Source organism: Lycium ferocissimum, chromosome 4, assembly GCF_029784015.1.
Source record: "Lycium ferocissimum isolate CSIRO_LF1 chromosome 4, AGI_CSIRO_Lferr_CH_V1, whole genome shotgun sequence".
Classification (NCBI taxonomy): domain Eukaryota; kingdom Viridiplantae; phylum Streptophyta; class Magnoliopsida; order Solanales; family Solanaceae; genus Lycium; species Lycium ferocissimum.
In genome coordinates, this window is record NC_081345.1 from 24,760,481 (window position 1) to 24,778,959 (window position 18,479).

The window sequence follows — 18,479 nt, forward strand, 5'->3', positions numbered from 1 at the left end:
TCTTAGCCTTGTCATCATTTGGATAACCGCGAGGTTGCGCATTAACAAGTACCTAGAATGGTGTCGCCATAAGTACATAAACATCAATTCCTCCGCCTTGGCCTTTAACATGACCCGCAGAACCCTTGGTCACCTCTGCGATTCCACCTTCACCCGCATGCTTATATCCGAGCTTATCAAGAGTACCAAGAGAGATCGGATTCTTTTTCAGCGTAGGAACATGTCGAACATTAGACAATGTTTCTGATGCCGTCATGACACCATATACGGGCCGAACCAATGCCTCGTTATTTCATATATCGCACGTTACCCATAAGTATAGTCCCACTCGTCTACTCGTAGCTAGTAAACCAATCTTTTCTAAAGCATGCTTTCGAAAAGGTACAAGGCGAATCCCAAATCCACTTGTGTGTACGAACGTCATCTATCAGCGCGCTAGCACATAATCTTCTCCGTATGTTCGAGCTACTTGAACCGTAGATGCACCGTCGTTGTTTTATCAATCTTCTTATTCGAGCAATCCCTCTCAAAGTGACCCTTTTGATGATAACTCCAACATTCAACATCCTTCCTACTCACCCTTTTCCTAGACTTTGACCTAGCTACTAATTTGCCTCTCCCTCTTTGGCTCGAGCGATCTCTAACCGTCAAATAGTCACCAGATCCTCTCTCACCATTATTGATATGGTTTCTTAATTCATCCAAATTCAATGCATGTCTTACCATCTGTAACGTGACCACCTCCTTGCTGTACATCATTGAATTAACTACGTCTTTGTACGCCATGATAATGAAAACAAGAGAGTGCATGCTAGTTCTTCATCTCCCCGCTTTAATATCGGCGTGAGTAAGATCTATCGTCAATTTATTAAAAGCATCAAGACGATCCCGTAAAGTTGTACCTATCTTCATCTTCGGGGCGCGTGTAAATGCTGCCTTAACAACATTCTAGTTGTTACCGATTTATTACGCAGAGATTCTTCAAGTTTCTTCCACAAACTCACAGCTGTTTTCTCGGTACTGACTTCATATGGCACTATGTCTGATAAGGATAATTGAATTGCACTAAACGCATCCATCTCAATCTTCTACTTCTCGGCCTCTTTCGTATTTTCGGGATACGAGTCGTCCAAAGAATAGACTGTTCCTTCTCTCCGTAACAACGCCATGATCTTGATCTTCCAGATGTTGAAGTTACGTCGCCATCAAAATTCGCTACCTCAAACTTCTATAAATGCCATAGTCTCTCCTACCTCCGATCTCACGACCCGTAGGCTCTAATACCAATCGTTTAGCACGAAATGATAAAAACACGAGAATAACGTGGTTCGATCGATGTGATCTAGTCCACGGGAACAACCGACACTTGTATTAATATCGAGAAAGTAAGTTACCGACGAATACTCTTTAGGTTCTTATGTTTCCGTCCTACGTAATAAATCTAGCTAGCATGTATATATATACTACTAGGTCTAACCTTTTCTAGAAAGGATCTAAATCTCAATTACACTTGAAAACCAACAAAGAAAAAAGTTTCCTTTTATTTCTTTTTTCCGTTTTGAGTAGGAATCGCTCGACTATCTTCTCAACTTCACATTGTCAATTGTGCATTTTTAACTTGGGAAAAGGCATTACTACTAAATGCTAGTTACATGAATCATTTCAGTGTTTAAATTAGAAGCCAAGTATCCAAATGACTATCATTTTTAAATTGCATTGTTTTTAGCGGGAGACAAGCCAATTATCTCTTTTTCTTTTTTTCTTTAAAGTGATGTAATTTACTGTATGTTCATCCAGATGAGGATCAAGTCTAAAGAGAGGACGGTATACTTATAGGTTCAAGAAAGTTGCTTTCACTAAGAAGCATGAAGAGGATTATTAGTAGTCCATCCAAAAGTATTACTTATAGTTTAAATTTTAAAAAAAATCAAACTTTTTATAAGGGAGGAACTTTCACTATTATATTGTTCTACAAGGGTATTCAGTCGAAACCAATTCTATTATATGCAGACCAAAATTCTTTAAGACAATCTTCAGCTTCACTATCCAGTTTTTCAATTCTTTCAAATTTTAGATTTTTCATCCAACTCAATTTTTTTCTTCCAATAATGGAAATAGAGAAAGAATTGAAGAGAATGATGATAAAACCAGGATTGATTATTCATAAAAAATTTCAGCTCAATTCCATACAACCACCACTCTTTCGTTCCCTGAAAACCAACACCCTCCGTTTTCTAAGGGATTCCACCATCTTTCCCTTCTGGAATACTCATGCTCATAGCCTCTAATTATCTACATGAACTAGGCACATTCTTATTTTCATTTGCCATAGCTAAATCATTCACATAAAATTATCAAATTCAAACCTAAATATTGATCACAAAAATCAACCCGAAATTCACTGCACGAAAAAAGAAAAAGAGGCCTAGAACTAATTAAATCTGCTAACCAAAACCCCCAAACATTCTCCAAAATTAAACCCTTGACATAAAAAAAATAAATTAAAATCATGTCATAAAAATGATAGGTGAACACTTACTGTAGATTTTTTTAAAAAAGCATTCAATAAAATAGACAAACAGGATTGGAAGAGTAGTGAAAAAAGAAATTAATGGTAGATGAATGGAATAAGGAAATAGATAACGGAGGAGGGAAAGTATGGCAGAGAATAAAGGATGATTGATCTTTAATTGCTTGGAAAGTGGACCTACATTAATCCATTTGTCAATAAAAATGTCTCACACGTACTAAAAACTGGTGAAATAGCCCGCGAAAAGATATCTATAAGAATTTGCAAAGTCATAGTTTGAAAATTTTATTGAAAAAGAAGAAACATAAATTTTATTCATAACCAAAAGTAGATCTTTGCAAAAACTAAAGATAATTGTTAGTTTTTTCTCACGTAATCTAAATATAGTAACTTATAACTTCAATCCATAGATATTTTTCAACAATAAATTAAATTATTAAAAACCAAATCCAAATTATGTTTCTTCAATCTTTTTATGTTTATGCTTCATCATTAGGCACAAATTGCCAAAAGACTATTCATATCTTTATCATTTCTTTTTTGGCTCCATCAGTTTGCATTATCTCCGATTGCATCTCTCTTGTTAAATTGAAACCTGCTATTTCCATAGCATCAATCACATTGCTAATAGAAATAGTAAAACTGAATTATCTAGAAGAATAGGTTTACTTGGAGTCTCACCTAAAAACATACAATAACATACATGACATGACTTACTTGAAGGGCAAAACCTAACGACACCGGAAGAGAAAATGATAAAGATCAAATGTCGTGTCTCCCTCTGTATATCTGCCTATGCCACCATCACCTGCCACGTTCATGGCCGCATGCTGTCTTTTTCCCCGTTAAAATTACTGTTATTTTGTCGTGTTGAGTTCTCCCCTCTTTTATATCCTGCACATCTAAACGACTACTCATTAGTCTGCCGAATTTAAAAAATGAAAGAAAATTTCAAAAACACAGACAAAAATAGAGGAACCAAAAAATCCCTGTAAGTGTCTGTAACAATTTTTTAACATTAGCCTCACCACAGCAAGGGACTGTCCCTATTTCTGTATTTCTCATCCTTTTATAGTTGTTTTTCTTAATTTATTGTATCATTTAATGCACAATTAAAAACTGAAATTAAGAATTATAACGATTGGATGAATAAAAACGTGGATTGAATTCTAAGAGTCATTTAGGAAAAAATAGAAAGAAGAAAGGGAATTTTAGGAATTAAATTCTTTATTGCAAGATGAATTCATCCAACATACTTTATTACGTATCATTTTGGGTCTTTATTGCTTTCAAGGCTCTTCATTTTGTAAGTAACGTCCATGCTACTACTCTTCATTATTTTCATTTATTATTTGATATAATTTATATTGTTTTTATATTGGCTTTTAAATATAGTCAATGAGAAGAATGATGAAAGAAATGTCAAAAAACAGAGAAAAAAGATTATTATTAATGGTGGTGATAGAGAGGTGTCACATCACTTTGTCTATGCCTAACTTTATATTATATATAAATTTTCAATCAAATGCCATTTGCTGTCATTTTGTGTGGAATTCAATGCACGCGCAAAAGTAAAAAGACCAGCAGAAGCCAAGAAGATCACAAATTCCTTTTTCATTCCACTAGTGATGATGTGAAGCATCGAGACTAGTGGACATGAGCGATCAAGTATTAGTGAGAAAAGAGACTTCAAGATTAGCACAAGCTATTGGGAAGAGAAAATGCAGTTCTTTGGGGGACTCACAAGGAGGAAACTATTATCCTCTGCCTCGGCAGAAAGGCGAAAGAAAGAGCAGGATTATTATTTAAAGAATGGAAGTGCAGTGCTAGAGGAGCTTCTTGCTTTATGCGACGGAAATTGCCGAATTCCCATCCGTTACTTCAATGCCACTGAGTCACTGAGATAGAAAGGGCAACAGAACACTCTGAAATCAAATTGGATATCCCCGATGGGTATATGGTTACGGGGTCACTGGCAGGGGCGGAATTATAGTGGTGCAAGGGGTGTCAATCGAACCCCCTTCGTCGGAAAATTGCACTATATATATGGCCACTTTTTTTTGTTTCACGTATAAATATTAATGTTGCATCCACTTAATATATTGAGCTACAGCCCAAATGGGCCGAGTGCCTATTATTGGAGCCCATGTTTATTAAGGTTTGATTAACAGAACAACACTTTTAACCTTTTTCATCCAAATTTTTTCTTGAACCCCTTATCAAATGTTAGCTCCGCCCTCATTACTAGACAAACGCCTTGTTTTCATTAGGTTTTTCCCTGAATATTTTAGAAATCACTTTAATGTTTTTCGAGATATAGCAATTACTGCTCAGATGAGCCATCTAAAGAATGTGCTGAGACTCGTTGGTTGCTGTCTCGAATTCGAAAAACCAGTTATGGTGTATGATTATGTTGAGGCTATAACTCTTGGTGAGTTACTCTTCAACAAGGGTAATATTCAGGGGCTGCTCAATGGAATTTGTGGCCTAAAGCTAAATCTTAATAAGAGGTCTCAAGTGTATTCAATAAAACTAGTTTCTGCGTGCGTCACACGTGCATTTCGTGCATCGCACGTGCATCCTGTGCGCCTCACGTGCATCCTGTGCGCCGCACTTGCATCCCGATGCACTGTAACATCCCGTAAATTCGAATTAGGTATGAATGTATGAATCTAGTATAAAGGTGATATTTTAGCTATACGAATCTATTTGGGATGAACTCGGGTGATAAACAGTCGTTTTGAAGTCAAACCAAAAAGTGAAGTTCTTAAGGCCTTCTAAATTCGTCTAAGTCTAGGATAGTACGTACTTATGGCCCTGTTTAGGCATTTGCGTTAGGAATTTGGGAAAACTTCCTTCTTGAAAGCGTATCTCTTGAAATACCTTTCCAACGGTATATGGGGGTCGAAGGGACATACGTACAAAGAGTTATGGCCATTTTACTGAAGATTATAGTGCAGTCCGTTCACCGATCATGTTATACGAACTCCGTTATACGCCCATATAATTTTATACGGACCGTATAACTAGTCCGTACTTCAGATGCTCCAAATCGACGTTCGTTTCGAAGATAAATAGGGTCATATTATACGGACCGTATAACTATACGAAGAAGCCGTATAATACGTCCATATAACTTCCGCCTCACTTTTGTATAAATTCAAGCCCTCGAGTTCTTTTATTTCATTATTCACAATTCCAAGCCTAGCAACAATCCAAAACATCAAGGTAAGTCAATCCAAACCCTCCAACTCAATTCTAACATATATTCTAATAATCTAAGCAAGAAATCATTGTTCCCAAACTAGGTTTTCAAGAAAACCAATCTCAAGGTTCAAGAAATCAAGATTTAGGAAATCTCTCTCCAAAAATTCAAGTCTTTAATCCAAGATTTTGGAGCAATTAAGGTATGTAGAACTTCTCCACACATGCGGGAATCTCTACGTTCTTCCCCATGCTCCGTTTCTTGATATCCATGAAGTTCAAAACCCAGGGCATTAAACCCAAATATATTGGTAGCCCATAGTTATGTATTTATGTACATGAATTCGTATCTATATTCGTTATTGTATTCCTAATCTTCCATTACGGTTATTAGGAACCCTAGCTTAATCCATGAATCATGAATTCTTCCTCGTGTGTTCTCATTATGTTTATATGAAATTTTATGATTTTATGTAGCAAGTTACAAGCATGTTTTCAAGTCAATTATATATATATATTATGAACTATTGTTATTACTCATGAATCAAGAACATGTTTGCAAGACTACGACAAATTATCTCATGAAACCCTATTACAAGATATTTCATGAAACCATGTTACAAGTTATTTCGTGAAATCATGATTACAAGTTATTTACAAGTTATTTCACGAAAATCATGGGCTTCTTAATACAACTATATCATGTTCATATTTTGGGATTGCTTAGTTAACCGAGAAGGCTCGGATAGCCTCGAAACTACGTAGCCACCGTAGGATAGGGTTGTCGGCAAGAAGGAGGCAACACCTTCATTACGCAATGGATCCTTACATGCTTATTATTACTTAAATCTCATATCCCCGGCAAGGTGTGAGTGTTCCGTCGGTAGGGCAAGTACGAGATCATGTTGTCGGTTATACTATAGCATTCCCCACGTTACAAGCGGTTTATATACATGTATTTCCATTGATTTACTATTTTCGGACTTTACTCCCTGCGTTTCGTACTCATGTTCAAGTTACATTCGGTTCGGTTCATGTCCCATACCCATGTTGTGCCATGTTCTTCATTTCAACAGTTTTACATACTAGTACTATTCACCATGTACTAACGTCCCTTTTGCCGGGGCACACGCACGCGGTGCGGATACCAATTTTCGAGCATACGCACAACGCAGAGATCACCCTCAGCTTATCGGCTTTTGGTGAGCCCCGCTCCTCTCGGGGTTCAACACGGAGTCTGTATTAGTATTCGGTTTACGGTAGTCCGGGCCATGTCCCGGTAGTTAGTATTCGGTACATGTTTTAGAGGTTTCATGATGATATTAGTTCGCAGTCGCTTATGCTTTCATGTTTGCGGACTATTACATTTTCATTAATTTTCATGCTATGACATAATTTCAAGACTTTATTCCGCAAATTACATTTTCATGATTCATTTAAATCGCATCATATAGATTATATTGTTTGATGCCCATGTTGACAAGCAAGCCACGAGGTTCGCTGGACACACGCAAGCAAGGCCCGAGTGCCGTGTTACGCCCGAGCCATGGTTCGGGGCGTGACACGCACGTATGACCAGCCACTAATTCAGTACCTTAATTAAGACTAGAAATTACTCAGTTGGAATTATAATGCTAGACCTGGCCTGCCCACATCTTCTTGGATCAGTACTTGCTATGCATGAAATAAACTTCTTCAGCGCAGTATCCAAACAAGTAGTCACGCAGATTATTGTTTTTGTTTGTTGCAACCATCTTGTCATTTACCGATACCACTGTGTCGAAGTAAGCACTATGTGGGAGAGCCGCACTCGAACAAAGTCCATATTTCCTCCACTCATTATTCCAGAATTCTCGGTCGTCTTTGTTAGCTTTCAAGTTAAGCCATCTAACTTTCGCATCTATTTCAAACTTTTTTGTCATTCAACTATGCAAAACAAATATATAAAAGTAACAATCATAATCATAAAGGAGAGAGAGAGAGAGAAATACTCCACATTATATAAAAAAAGTTATACTTTTTACTTTAAAATATTTAAGTTTTTCAAAAATTAATTTATAAACCTATAGTAGTGAAAAATGGGGCCCCAAAAATTTGGAGGCCTAAGGCCTTTGCTTTATTAGCTTCACCCTAAAGCGAGCACCGGTAATATTAATGATCATGCTAGAAAATCATTATTATCTTGGGGAAGTAGACTACGGATTGCCAACGAGGTCGCTTACTGTACGTTTTCCCATACCGAATTTACTACGCCCATCATCCATAGAGATTTGAAGCCATCGAATGTGATTATAGATCAGAATAATGGGGTTGCCAAACTATTAAACTTCTCATTATCTGTGTCATTGCCTCCAGGAGAATTGGAAGTAGTAAAAGATGTTATGTGCGGAACATACGGGTATTTAGCTTTAGAATATGCGGTCTCGGGTATTGTTACTCAAAAAATAGATGTCTATAGCTTCGGAGTTGTTCTCCTTCAGCTATTAACTGGACGGAATATGAGTACTCTAAATAAAGGATGGCGATATGGACTACATTGTGGATCCTGCAGTTTCAGATTTTAAGATGATAAACATTGAAGAGAGTCATGTAATGGACATAGCGGATTCGGCCATTTTGGAAAAGCATGGGATTGAGATTCAACAACAATTGGAAGACTACTGGGGTCTTGCTAAGAAATGCACAAAGTCAAAGGGAGAAGATAGACCATACATGATTGAAGTTCTTTTTTGGTAGAATTACGCCGAATTCACAAGTGCTTCCCTGCCCTCACTCTTGGCCAGAATTAGTTGTTAAAATTTACTTTCCTTTCGCTCTATAATTTAATTAGTGATATAAATATTTACTTCCTTTTTTGCTAGGAATATTCTAGAACAAATAGTCTTCTTCTAAGTCTAGTTACTACATTAATTATAGAATATTTAGTTTCCTTTTAGTTAAGTATCTATAAGGAAAATAATATATTTTCTTTTATTTTATTCTCCCTATAGTCTTTTATTTTTCAATGCAAGAAACAATTCAAAAATCAATACAAAGTGTTTTCATTATTTCTCTCTAGTTTTTTTATTCCATAACAGTGGTATCAGAGCCAGGTGAATGGATACGATTTCATTGAAAAAGAAAAACTACTTTCAATCACTTTTAACCCCATACCTATTTTCAACCCAATTTTAACCCTTGCTTTTATTTTTAACACAAGGCTACTTTAAACTGATTTCAACCCTTGCTTTTATTTTTAACGCAGGGCTACTTCAAAACAGTTTTAACCAATTGCTTAACCCATACTATTATTAACCGTATTTCAACTCATGGCAAGCAATAATCTCTCTTTCAGTGCCCCACATACCTTCACTGGTGAAAACTATCAAATTGAAGATAAACCCATAGAATCACTCCCTGTAAATTCTACTCCTGCCCAAATTCAAAGCTCACTCAAAGGAGAAAACCAAAAAGTACAAAGCCAAAATTGTGATTCAAAATTCTGTTGCTGATTCAATTTTTTCTAAAATTATTGCATGTGAAACAACAAAAGAAGATTGGGAAAAACTTGAAAAGGAATATCAAGGAAGTGAACGAGGAAGATAAAATCAGATTTTGAATTTGAAAAGAGATTTTGAATCTCTTAGAAAGCAAGAGGGTGAGACAATCACTCAATATTAAATGCAATTTCTTTGATTGTCAACGAGTTAGGTTTTGGCGAGAATTTCAAAGATAACGAGAATAGTTGAAAAAATCCTTGTGACTATTCCTAAGAGATTTGAGTCTAAAATAATGTTCTAGAAGAGTCTAAAGATCTCTCTGCTATCTCTCTTGTAGCATTAATAAGTGCACTTCAAGCACAAGAGCAAAGAAGAGCTTTCAGACAAGATAAAGTTGTTGAAGGTATTTTCTATGCAAAACACCAAAAAGGAAAAGTCAACTATCCTCCTTGCAAATTTTGCAAAAAGAAAACACACTTAAATTTTTTTTTATTGGTGGAGATCAGATGCAATATGTGGAAATTGCAAACAAGCAGGTCATGTTACAAAAGTGTGCAAGTTCAAAGACACTCGAGACAATTCACAAGCATTACTTGGTAGAAATAGAAGATGAAGAGGATTAACTCTTTGTAGATTGCTGCAACAAAAGGAAGGAAGAGTCCGTTTTTTCTAGAACAATCAAGTCTTCAAACTCAAATTGGATACACCAACTTGAGTTTGACAAGGAATGTTAAAATTTACTTTCCTTCCGCTCTATGATTTAATTAGTGGTAAAAATATTTACTTCCTTTTTGGCTAGGAATATTCTAGAACATTTAGTTTCCTTCTAAGTCTAGTTACTACATTAATTATAGAATATTTAGTTTCTTTTTAATTTAGTACCTATAAGGAAAATAATATATTTTATTTTATTTTATTCTCCCTATTTCTCTATAAATAGAGATGTAGTCTTTTTTTTCAATACAAGAAACAATTTAAAAATCAATACAAAGAGTTTTCATTATTTCTCTCTTCGATTTTCTCTCTAATTTTTTCATTCCATAACATTAGTTACATAAGATGGGGGAAAAAAATCAAGTACACAAGACATAAGCTTGGGTTTTTATTTGTAGTAGTTTGAATTTTCAAAGGAAATTCAGTTTGTTTGTACAGTCTATTCCATTTTTTACCTGACCCTTATATCAAAAAATAGATTTTCTTTTTACATGTCCATTTAAGAAAATCAAGAGAGATTTATTATTTTCGTCCAATATTATCCTTATCGTATTGATGAGTTATGATATGTCGTAGTTTTGATGAATTGACAAACACACCAAGGACTGTGTCCTCATCGTCCTCTCGGGCACTATAGGAAACATGGCGATACTGGAAAAGTTGTGTACACTCGCTTCCGATCGAAGAAGCTAAGTAACACGGTGTTCCACATCGCCGGAGGTCAAACTTGTAGCCAATGTGAAAAGGTGAAAGGTCCCTATCCATGGTCACACGCTTCTCACATGTTCCTCACTTGGCCCCCTATATATATACAACATGTTGGCATTGTTTAACCTAAAACTTGCAAATTTGAAAATTATATTTCTCTCAAGTGTAGCCGCCACCCCTCTTAAGGTGCTCTCAAGAACAAAGCCTCAACAAGCCAAAGGACTAGATCCCTGAACTGAAGATGCTTTAAGTCCTTAGGTTGTTGAGTCTTTGTTCCTTCGTCCTATAAATTGTAAACCTACTCTTCTTTTAAGAAGGTGTTTTTAGGTGCTTAAATTCTCAAGTGCTGCTTGCTAAGAAGTTTATCTTAACAAGTTGTTGAGTGGCACACTAGGCTAGAGCTAGTCTAAGTGCATTGATTTGAATTCTCAGAAGTTGTTTGTGGGTTTTTCACCTACTTAACCTTTGAGTGGTACACTTGTCTAGGGATAGGCAAGGTGCTTGGCTAGAGATAGTTGAGAGTTGCTTACAATAGGGACATTGTAAGGGAGAGGAATTAAGAGTCTAATTCCTAGGTTGCATTATGTTGTAATTTGAACATTGCTCGCTTTAGTGAAGTTGGAAATCCTACCTGGAATAGGTCGTAGTTTTTAATCCTTCGAGCAAGAGTTTTCCACGTAAATATCTTGTCTTATTTACTTTCCATCATTATCTGTGAAAACAGTTTAGGGACCAGGTCCCCTGACTGTTTTGGCAAACTTTTCAGATTGTGAACTAGTAAACTGTTAACCCATAGGTTCTAACACATATACTTCCTCCGTCCCGAAAAGATTATCTTAGTTTGATTTGGCACGGAGTATAACAAATAAAGTAAGAATTTTGAAATGTGTGGTCCAAAACAAGTCTTAGATATTTGTGTGGCCGTCAAGAATCTCATAAAATTAAATTGTTTTTAAATAAATTGTGTCAATCTTTTTTAAACAAACTAATAAGGAAGGTAAAACAATATTTTTGGGACAAAGGGAATAGTAACTACGTATATAAAGTAATACTCGTAGTAATCAAATATATATTTCCGAGGTAATTCTGAATGTCAAGTGAATAATGACCAAGTAAAAGTAATGTCATAATTAAACGATCTATATAGTGGCAACGAATGTGGACAGAAATTGAAAATAGACACACTAAACCAAAAGCAATGGAAGTGCACAGTAATTTCAGAGAAGAGAGTCCAACCAATATATAGCCATCTACGTCAACTTGTGTGGAATTTAATGCACACGCTAGTGTACACAAACACCAGGAAGCTTCCAACTTCCTTATAGACGAGCCCACTAGCTAGTGGATTGATGCATTATTGGATTTAAGACCAGTGGACACGCTAGACGAAGAGAAAAAAAAAAAGACTTGTATATTTATAGATTACTTTGGCAAACAGAAGTCTTGGCAAGAACAAAATGCATCATTGGATGAAGGGACTACTCACAAGAATAAAACTAGTTTCCTCTGCCTCTGCAAAAAGGCGGGCGAAAGAGCAGGACTATTATTTAGAGAATGGAGGTCTAGTGCTGGAGGAGCTTCTTGGTTTATGTGATGGAAATTGCCGAATTCCCATCCGTTACTTCAGTGCCATGGAGATCGAGAGGGCAATAAAACACTCTGAAAGCAAAATGGATCCATCCGGTGTGAATTTGATTACAGGCTCGCTGAACAACCGGCTCGTTTTAGTAAGGTTGTCTGGCAGTAATATCTACCGAGATATAGCAATTACTGCTCAGATGAGCTATCTCAAGAATGTGCTGAGACTTGTCGGTTGCTGCCAAGAATTTGAATCACCAGTTATGGTGTATGAATATGTTGAAGGTATATCTCTTAAAGATCTACTTATCAAAAAGGGTAATCATGATCAAACTAGAAAAGCATTGTCTTGGGGAAATAGATTACGGATTTCCAATGCGGTCGCTTCAGCAGTCGTTTTTCTCAACACCGAATTTACTACGCCAATCATCCACAGAAATATAAAGCCAGGGAATGTGATAATAGATCAGAATAGCGGCGTTGCCAAAATAGTAGACTTCTCATTGTCCATATCATTGCCTCCAGGTAAATTGGAGGTAGAAGATACTCCGTGCGGAACATACGGGTACGCAGATCCAGAATATGTCTCCCTGGGTATTGTTACTCATAAAACTGACGTCTACAGCTTCGGGGTTCTTCTCTTTGTGCTATTAACTGGAAAGCAATTGTCGAATACTATAACTTCCAATAGGGAAGAGGGTAATGCTATGGATCCACTCGACATTTTAAGCCCCTATGTTAGAGAGGCTAATGTAATGGATGTAACGGATCCTGCCATTTTGGAAGAGCATGGAATTGAGATTCATCAACAATTGGAAGACTACTGGGATCTTGTTAAAAAATGCACAACTTACAAGGGGGAAGATAGACCATACATGATTCATGTTGCAAGGGAATTACGCCGAATTGACAAGTGTTACTGTGCCCTCACTCTTGGTCAGAAATAAATGTCTGTTTTGCTCCCGTCATGTTTTTTTTTCCCGAATTTTACCGTTATAATATTTATGTTGAACAAAAATGAGAACTATAGACAATGCAATTGCCAATTTGATGTTTCTTTTGCTCTATTTGGATTGATTTCTCTTTAATTTTTTTGGTTTACAAGAAAAAAAAAAAAAGTGAGACCATGTTAGTTTTGTGTTTGTCATCTAATCAATTTTACATTAAATTCATATTATGCCACTGCTTATAATTTATCCTTAGTTTTTACCTTTTTCCATCTTAACCAGCATGAGTCATTTCAGTGCTTAATTAAGAATCCAGGTACCCAAATACTTTAAACACAAAGATAAAATATTACTATATATAATAAGGGCCGATCTAACTTTTTGGTTGTCCTTAGTTAGATTGGGTTGCCTTCTAAAGGTTTTCTTTTCCAAATTTACCCCTATATTTGTCTTTTATTGTTTCCTCTACTATGGGGTGTTTTAGAAACGGAAAAGGGCCAAAATTACCCTCGAACTAATCGAAATAGATCACATATACCCTCCGTTTGCATTTGGTATCAAATATACCCTCGCCGTCACACCAAGGGACCTCATATACCCCTCTCATTAACGGACTGCCACAAATGCTTTGGCGTCCGAATGGAAAAAAAGCCCACATGGCAATCCATGTGGCTAAAACCCCCCTTCTCCTTTAATCAATGTTTTTTTCTCTAAATTAGAACCCTAATTTCAGGGGGGGAAAAAGAACTTTCTTTCCCACTATCATTGGAAATCTCAAACAATGTTGTAGAAATTTTTACAAGTTTTATCTCGAACAACCACAAGGCAATGGATTGGAAATCTTAGTAATAATACTTCTCAAAATAGTAAGAAGCAACTGCAAATAGTATTATTATAAGTGAGTTTTCAATCTGCAATTTTCAAATTTGTAATTTAAGAATTTTTCATAGTTTCTATGTATTTGGGTTTTCGAAGGAGTGGATGAAAATTTTGGGAAAGAAGATGATGGTGCTCATATCATCAACATATCACGTGTAGTACATCAATATTTTCTTAATCTTTTTCAAATTTACTCAAAAGTAATTTTTTGGTTTTTTTATTTAATTCATTTCATCTTTCTTTTAACATAAGAATTTCTTTTTCTTTCTTTTAAGTCCAACATTGTAGCATCGTTCATGTGGGTATTATAAATATCCCAATTTTCAAGTTTTAGTCAAATTATTAAACCTACTTGGAAATTTAGTGGGGAAGAAAGCTTTTTTCTGAAATTAGGGTTCTAATTTAGAGAAAAAACATTGATTTAAAGGGGAAGAGGGGTTTTAGCCAAGTGGACTGCCATGTGGGCCTTTTTTTTCCACGTCGGACTGCCCAGTCAGCCCTGGCAGTCCGTTAACAAAAGGGGTGTTGAACCCCATTTCAACCAGGGTCAAAATAATTTATAGCATTCCGGTAATTCCGGAATTAATTAAAATAAAGGAATCGCCACCGAATTATTAATGGTGAATTAGGACACCTAAAGTTTATTAAAGTAATTGTCTAAAGTTAACTCCATTTTAAAGTCTACGAAACCAAAAGATTCTAGGTAATAGTTCAATTAATCTAAAAGAAAGGTGTTAAGCAACCTTTAAAATCCATAAAAATGGTTAACCGTCCAGACCTAGAAGTTAACTAAAAAGGCTAAGTGGGTAGCTTAGTTAATTTTGAAAAAAAGAACTAATTTGCACTCCTTGGATTGATTGAGGTAACGAACACTTTAACAAAATGACTCCTGATTAAGAGTTGAAAAATGGAAAAAAGCTTCAGATTTTCAAGTGCATTTTTTGTATAAGAAAGTAGTTAAGATTAAAAGTGGACCAAGGCCAAGCCGTTGTTTTAGATTAAAGAAGGGTCCTACTATCATCTTTGTTATACTGAAAGAAATGTTATTCGTGAGTTTGAAGCCAAAATTGGTAGAGTGAAACTGCCGGTTTTCTAAATGAAAAAAAAAAAATGACTAAAAGCCAAAAAGCAGTTAGCTTAATTCATTTAACACCAATGACGTTTTTGGGTAGGAAAAGCAATTAAAACTTGAGGAAAAATCACATTTTTGACTAAAGGCAACACATAAGTGATCAAATAAGTATTTTAGTGTTAACTAAAAGAAAGACTGTGCATAATTAAGCAAAGTAAAGCTATTAACAACTAATTACCAAACACAAATAAAATGACAATCACACCAGAAAATAAGCAACATTAGGGAATAAAAATGATAGAGTAAGGCCATATTTTGGTTCCTGTAGAAGAGCAAAGTTTTCAGGGGTTCGCCGTTTGGCTCGACCCTCTCTTCGGATGTATTTCAAGGGAATGAGAGACACAAGATGAAGGAAAATGAAGAGGAAATGCTGGTCTCCAATCTAGTGGCAATGCCGAGTCTCAACCTGAGACTCTTCGGCTCCGGTGTTCATGCAAACAAAGAAAAAAAAGGCATATTAGAAAGTAATGTATTTCTTGATGTAAATAAAAACATAAAGAGAAGATAAATATTCACAGAAAGATTAACAAACAGACATGCTAAACATCACCAAATCGAGGGTTGTTTCTATTGCTAATATCTTAAACATGGTTCGTTTAATACACTTAGTATTAATTTGATTAAGAAAAAAAAATAGCTTTTGAAACATGCTATGCGGAAACATGATTTGATTTTCAAGTATCACTATAATATTTCTTTAGTGAAGATTCATTCCTCCAAATAAAAGAAAGCAAACATTTGAACACACGAAAATGTGTATTAACATAGTTTCTGAAGAGAAAAATTCTAAGCCATGATGTCCAAGCAAATGAGAGCCTAAATCAGAATAACTAGTACTTAAAATTACAGTAGTTATATTTCACATGGATTCATACTTAATATTTACCGAAATATACTTAAATATAATTTCAAACAAATTTACATGTGGCATGTAACCGAAAACATATCAACTTAACCAAAGCAGAATCGTAGTCATGCTTTTAAATGTCCATTATCAAAACACACAAAATAAAATCCTCAACATGGATCTTCTAAATCAGCAAAGACACTTGACACGGAGCAAATAAATGAACGAAAATAGAATCGGATTCACCTCTTGTGGGTGCAGTGAACAGGGACTTTGAGGTCCTCTTCAGGTCTACTCTCTCTTTATGAACAGATCCAAACGAATGAAAAAGTTTAAAAGATCCCAAGGTTTAGAGTAGTAGTCAAAAGATAAAGTGTTGTGTATGGTAAGATTTTCAGATTGTTCAAGGTGTTAAAAAAAATGTCGTTTCGGCTAAGGAGTTAGAGAGGTATTTAAAGGTGAAGTTTAAACTCTAGGGTTTCATTTGGAGTACAGATTCACGAGCGGGAATTTGATTTCCGAAATGTATCCGTTGAACAAAAGTTGTTTTTATCTCTGAAAATCGATTTCTCAGACTTAGGGAATCAAAAATCAAAAAGTTTCTTGGCCTCTTGCATTGACTGAATCGCTGAGGACGACTGAGAGAGAGAGAGAGAGAAGTTGCACGAAAATAGCTCGGATAAGGTCTGTTTATGGCTGTAACTTGGTGTATTCTTGTGTAAAAATGGAAAAAGAGTGAGGGATGTGTAGCGGCTGATGGGGATAGAAATTAGGTTTAGGAAAAAGAATAGAAGATATTATGGGCTGGGTCTCAACATTAGTGATTAATTAGCTAAGTGGGCTGCGAATACACGAATTGGGCTTGTAAGAATGGGTTTCAAATAGCTGAAATTGTTGGGGCAATTTGCAGGATTGCCCTTCGCTGGAGGTGGTCTTTAATTTTTACCCCTCAAAATGGTGGTCTTTAAAATTTGCCCTTCAGGCAGAAATTCTGCCTATCCAAATTCTGTCTAAAGGTTAGGCAGAATTTGCATGGGCAGATTTGCAAAAATTCTGGGCGAAGGGCAATACTTAAAGACCACCAATTTGAAGGGCAAAAATTAAAGACCACCCCAAATGAAGGGCAATCCGCGCAAAAAAAGAAATTGTTGGGTATTTTCCTCTTCTAATTCTAATTAATTTCTCTTGGGCTCCTAACTTAATAACTAGTATAATATATTATTATGTGGTGACAATCGACGATTAATATGTAGAAAATAAAGTACTAATATTACAACCTTACCATGTATGTAGTAATTAAAGAAGTATTGATTTATAATTAATATAACAAGTCGAATCTTGACATAAAATAAACACAATCCCTTAAAAATGGCGATAAAATAATACTAGTGTTGTTGATAATAAAATAGTCAAGATGACAATAAAAAGGATAATAATATTAATAGTAGTAGCATTAAAAATAGTGAAAATAAAGTATTTAGTTTGTTAATAACATAGAAGCTCAAGGAAATGAATTAAAAGGAGGGTCAAAATTGAGTGTCAACAAGGGGTATATGAGGTCCCTTGGTGTGACGGCGAGGGCATATTTGGTACCAAATACAAATGGAGGGTATATGTGATCTATTTCGAATAGTTCGAGGGTATTTTTGGCCCTTTTCCATTTTAGAAATATCAAAGCACTTTCAAGTCTTTTTTGATAATACAAAACCTCTTAGACTAACTTTTTTGAAGGTGATGTGAAATATGTCTTACTTATACTCCTACTTTTTTTCTTTATTATTTAAGGTGTCACACTCAATTTTGGTAAATTTAAAAAATTTTAAGGTCCTCTTAAAACGCTTAAGAAATTGTGAATTGTGATGATGTTAATTGAAAAAACACATCACTATGCATAATTTGAATGAGAGAATACACCACATTTGCAATTACCTTAATTAAAACATGTATTACGCATAAAATTAAAATTTCTCTAATTAACAGCTCTTTAATTGTTCTGTGTGAAACTTTGAAAATTTAATAGATAAAATTGGTCTTCATTTGGATTGAATATTGTTACCTAAAATATTTATATTTATCTAATCATTTGTTAACAATATTGAAATTTGAATCTTTTCATTGGCATGTTTTGTTGGTTTGAATGTTGATTAGCCATATCGTTCATGTTTTAAAAAATAACTTTCTTTTTTGGATATTATTTGGTCTATCATAAATTTTATTTTTTAAATTTGATGCTAATATTTTCAATGCATAACGAACAATGTAAGTTGTTTATACTCTTTTTTTGGTTAAATAAGTTGTTTCTAATCCAGTCATCTAAAATAAATAATGCAAGGCGTCCTATGCAGTCAATCACTTCAATTTTTTGTATGAATTCATAAATATTTTCATGGAGTAGTTTAAATGTTGAGAACATCTTTGAAAAATATGTAGTTAGTGAAACAATTTTTTAATTTTTCAGGCA

At 35.1% G+C, this 18,479-nt stretch overlaps 1 protein-coding gene and 1 pseudogene across 1 annotated transcript; both read left to right on the forward strand.

Moving 5' to 3' along the window:
• Window positions 1-4,194: 4,194 nt before the first annotated feature.
• Window positions 4,195-8,523, forward strand: LOC132054486 (non-functional pseudokinase ZED1-like; annotated as a pseudogene).
• Window positions 8,524-11,990: 3,467 nt separating this feature from the next.
• On the forward strand, window positions 11,991-13,280 carry LOC132051918 (non-functional pseudokinase ZED1-like). Its single transcript, XM_059443183.1, has one exon. It carries the CDS (start codon window positions 12,093-12,095, stop codon window positions 13,158-13,160), a length of 1,068 nt encoding a protein of 355 aa, XP_059299166.1. The 5' UTR covers window positions 11,991-12,092; the 3' UTR covers window positions 13,161-13,280.
• The last annotated feature ends 5,199 nt before the right edge of the window (window positions 13,281-18,479 follow it).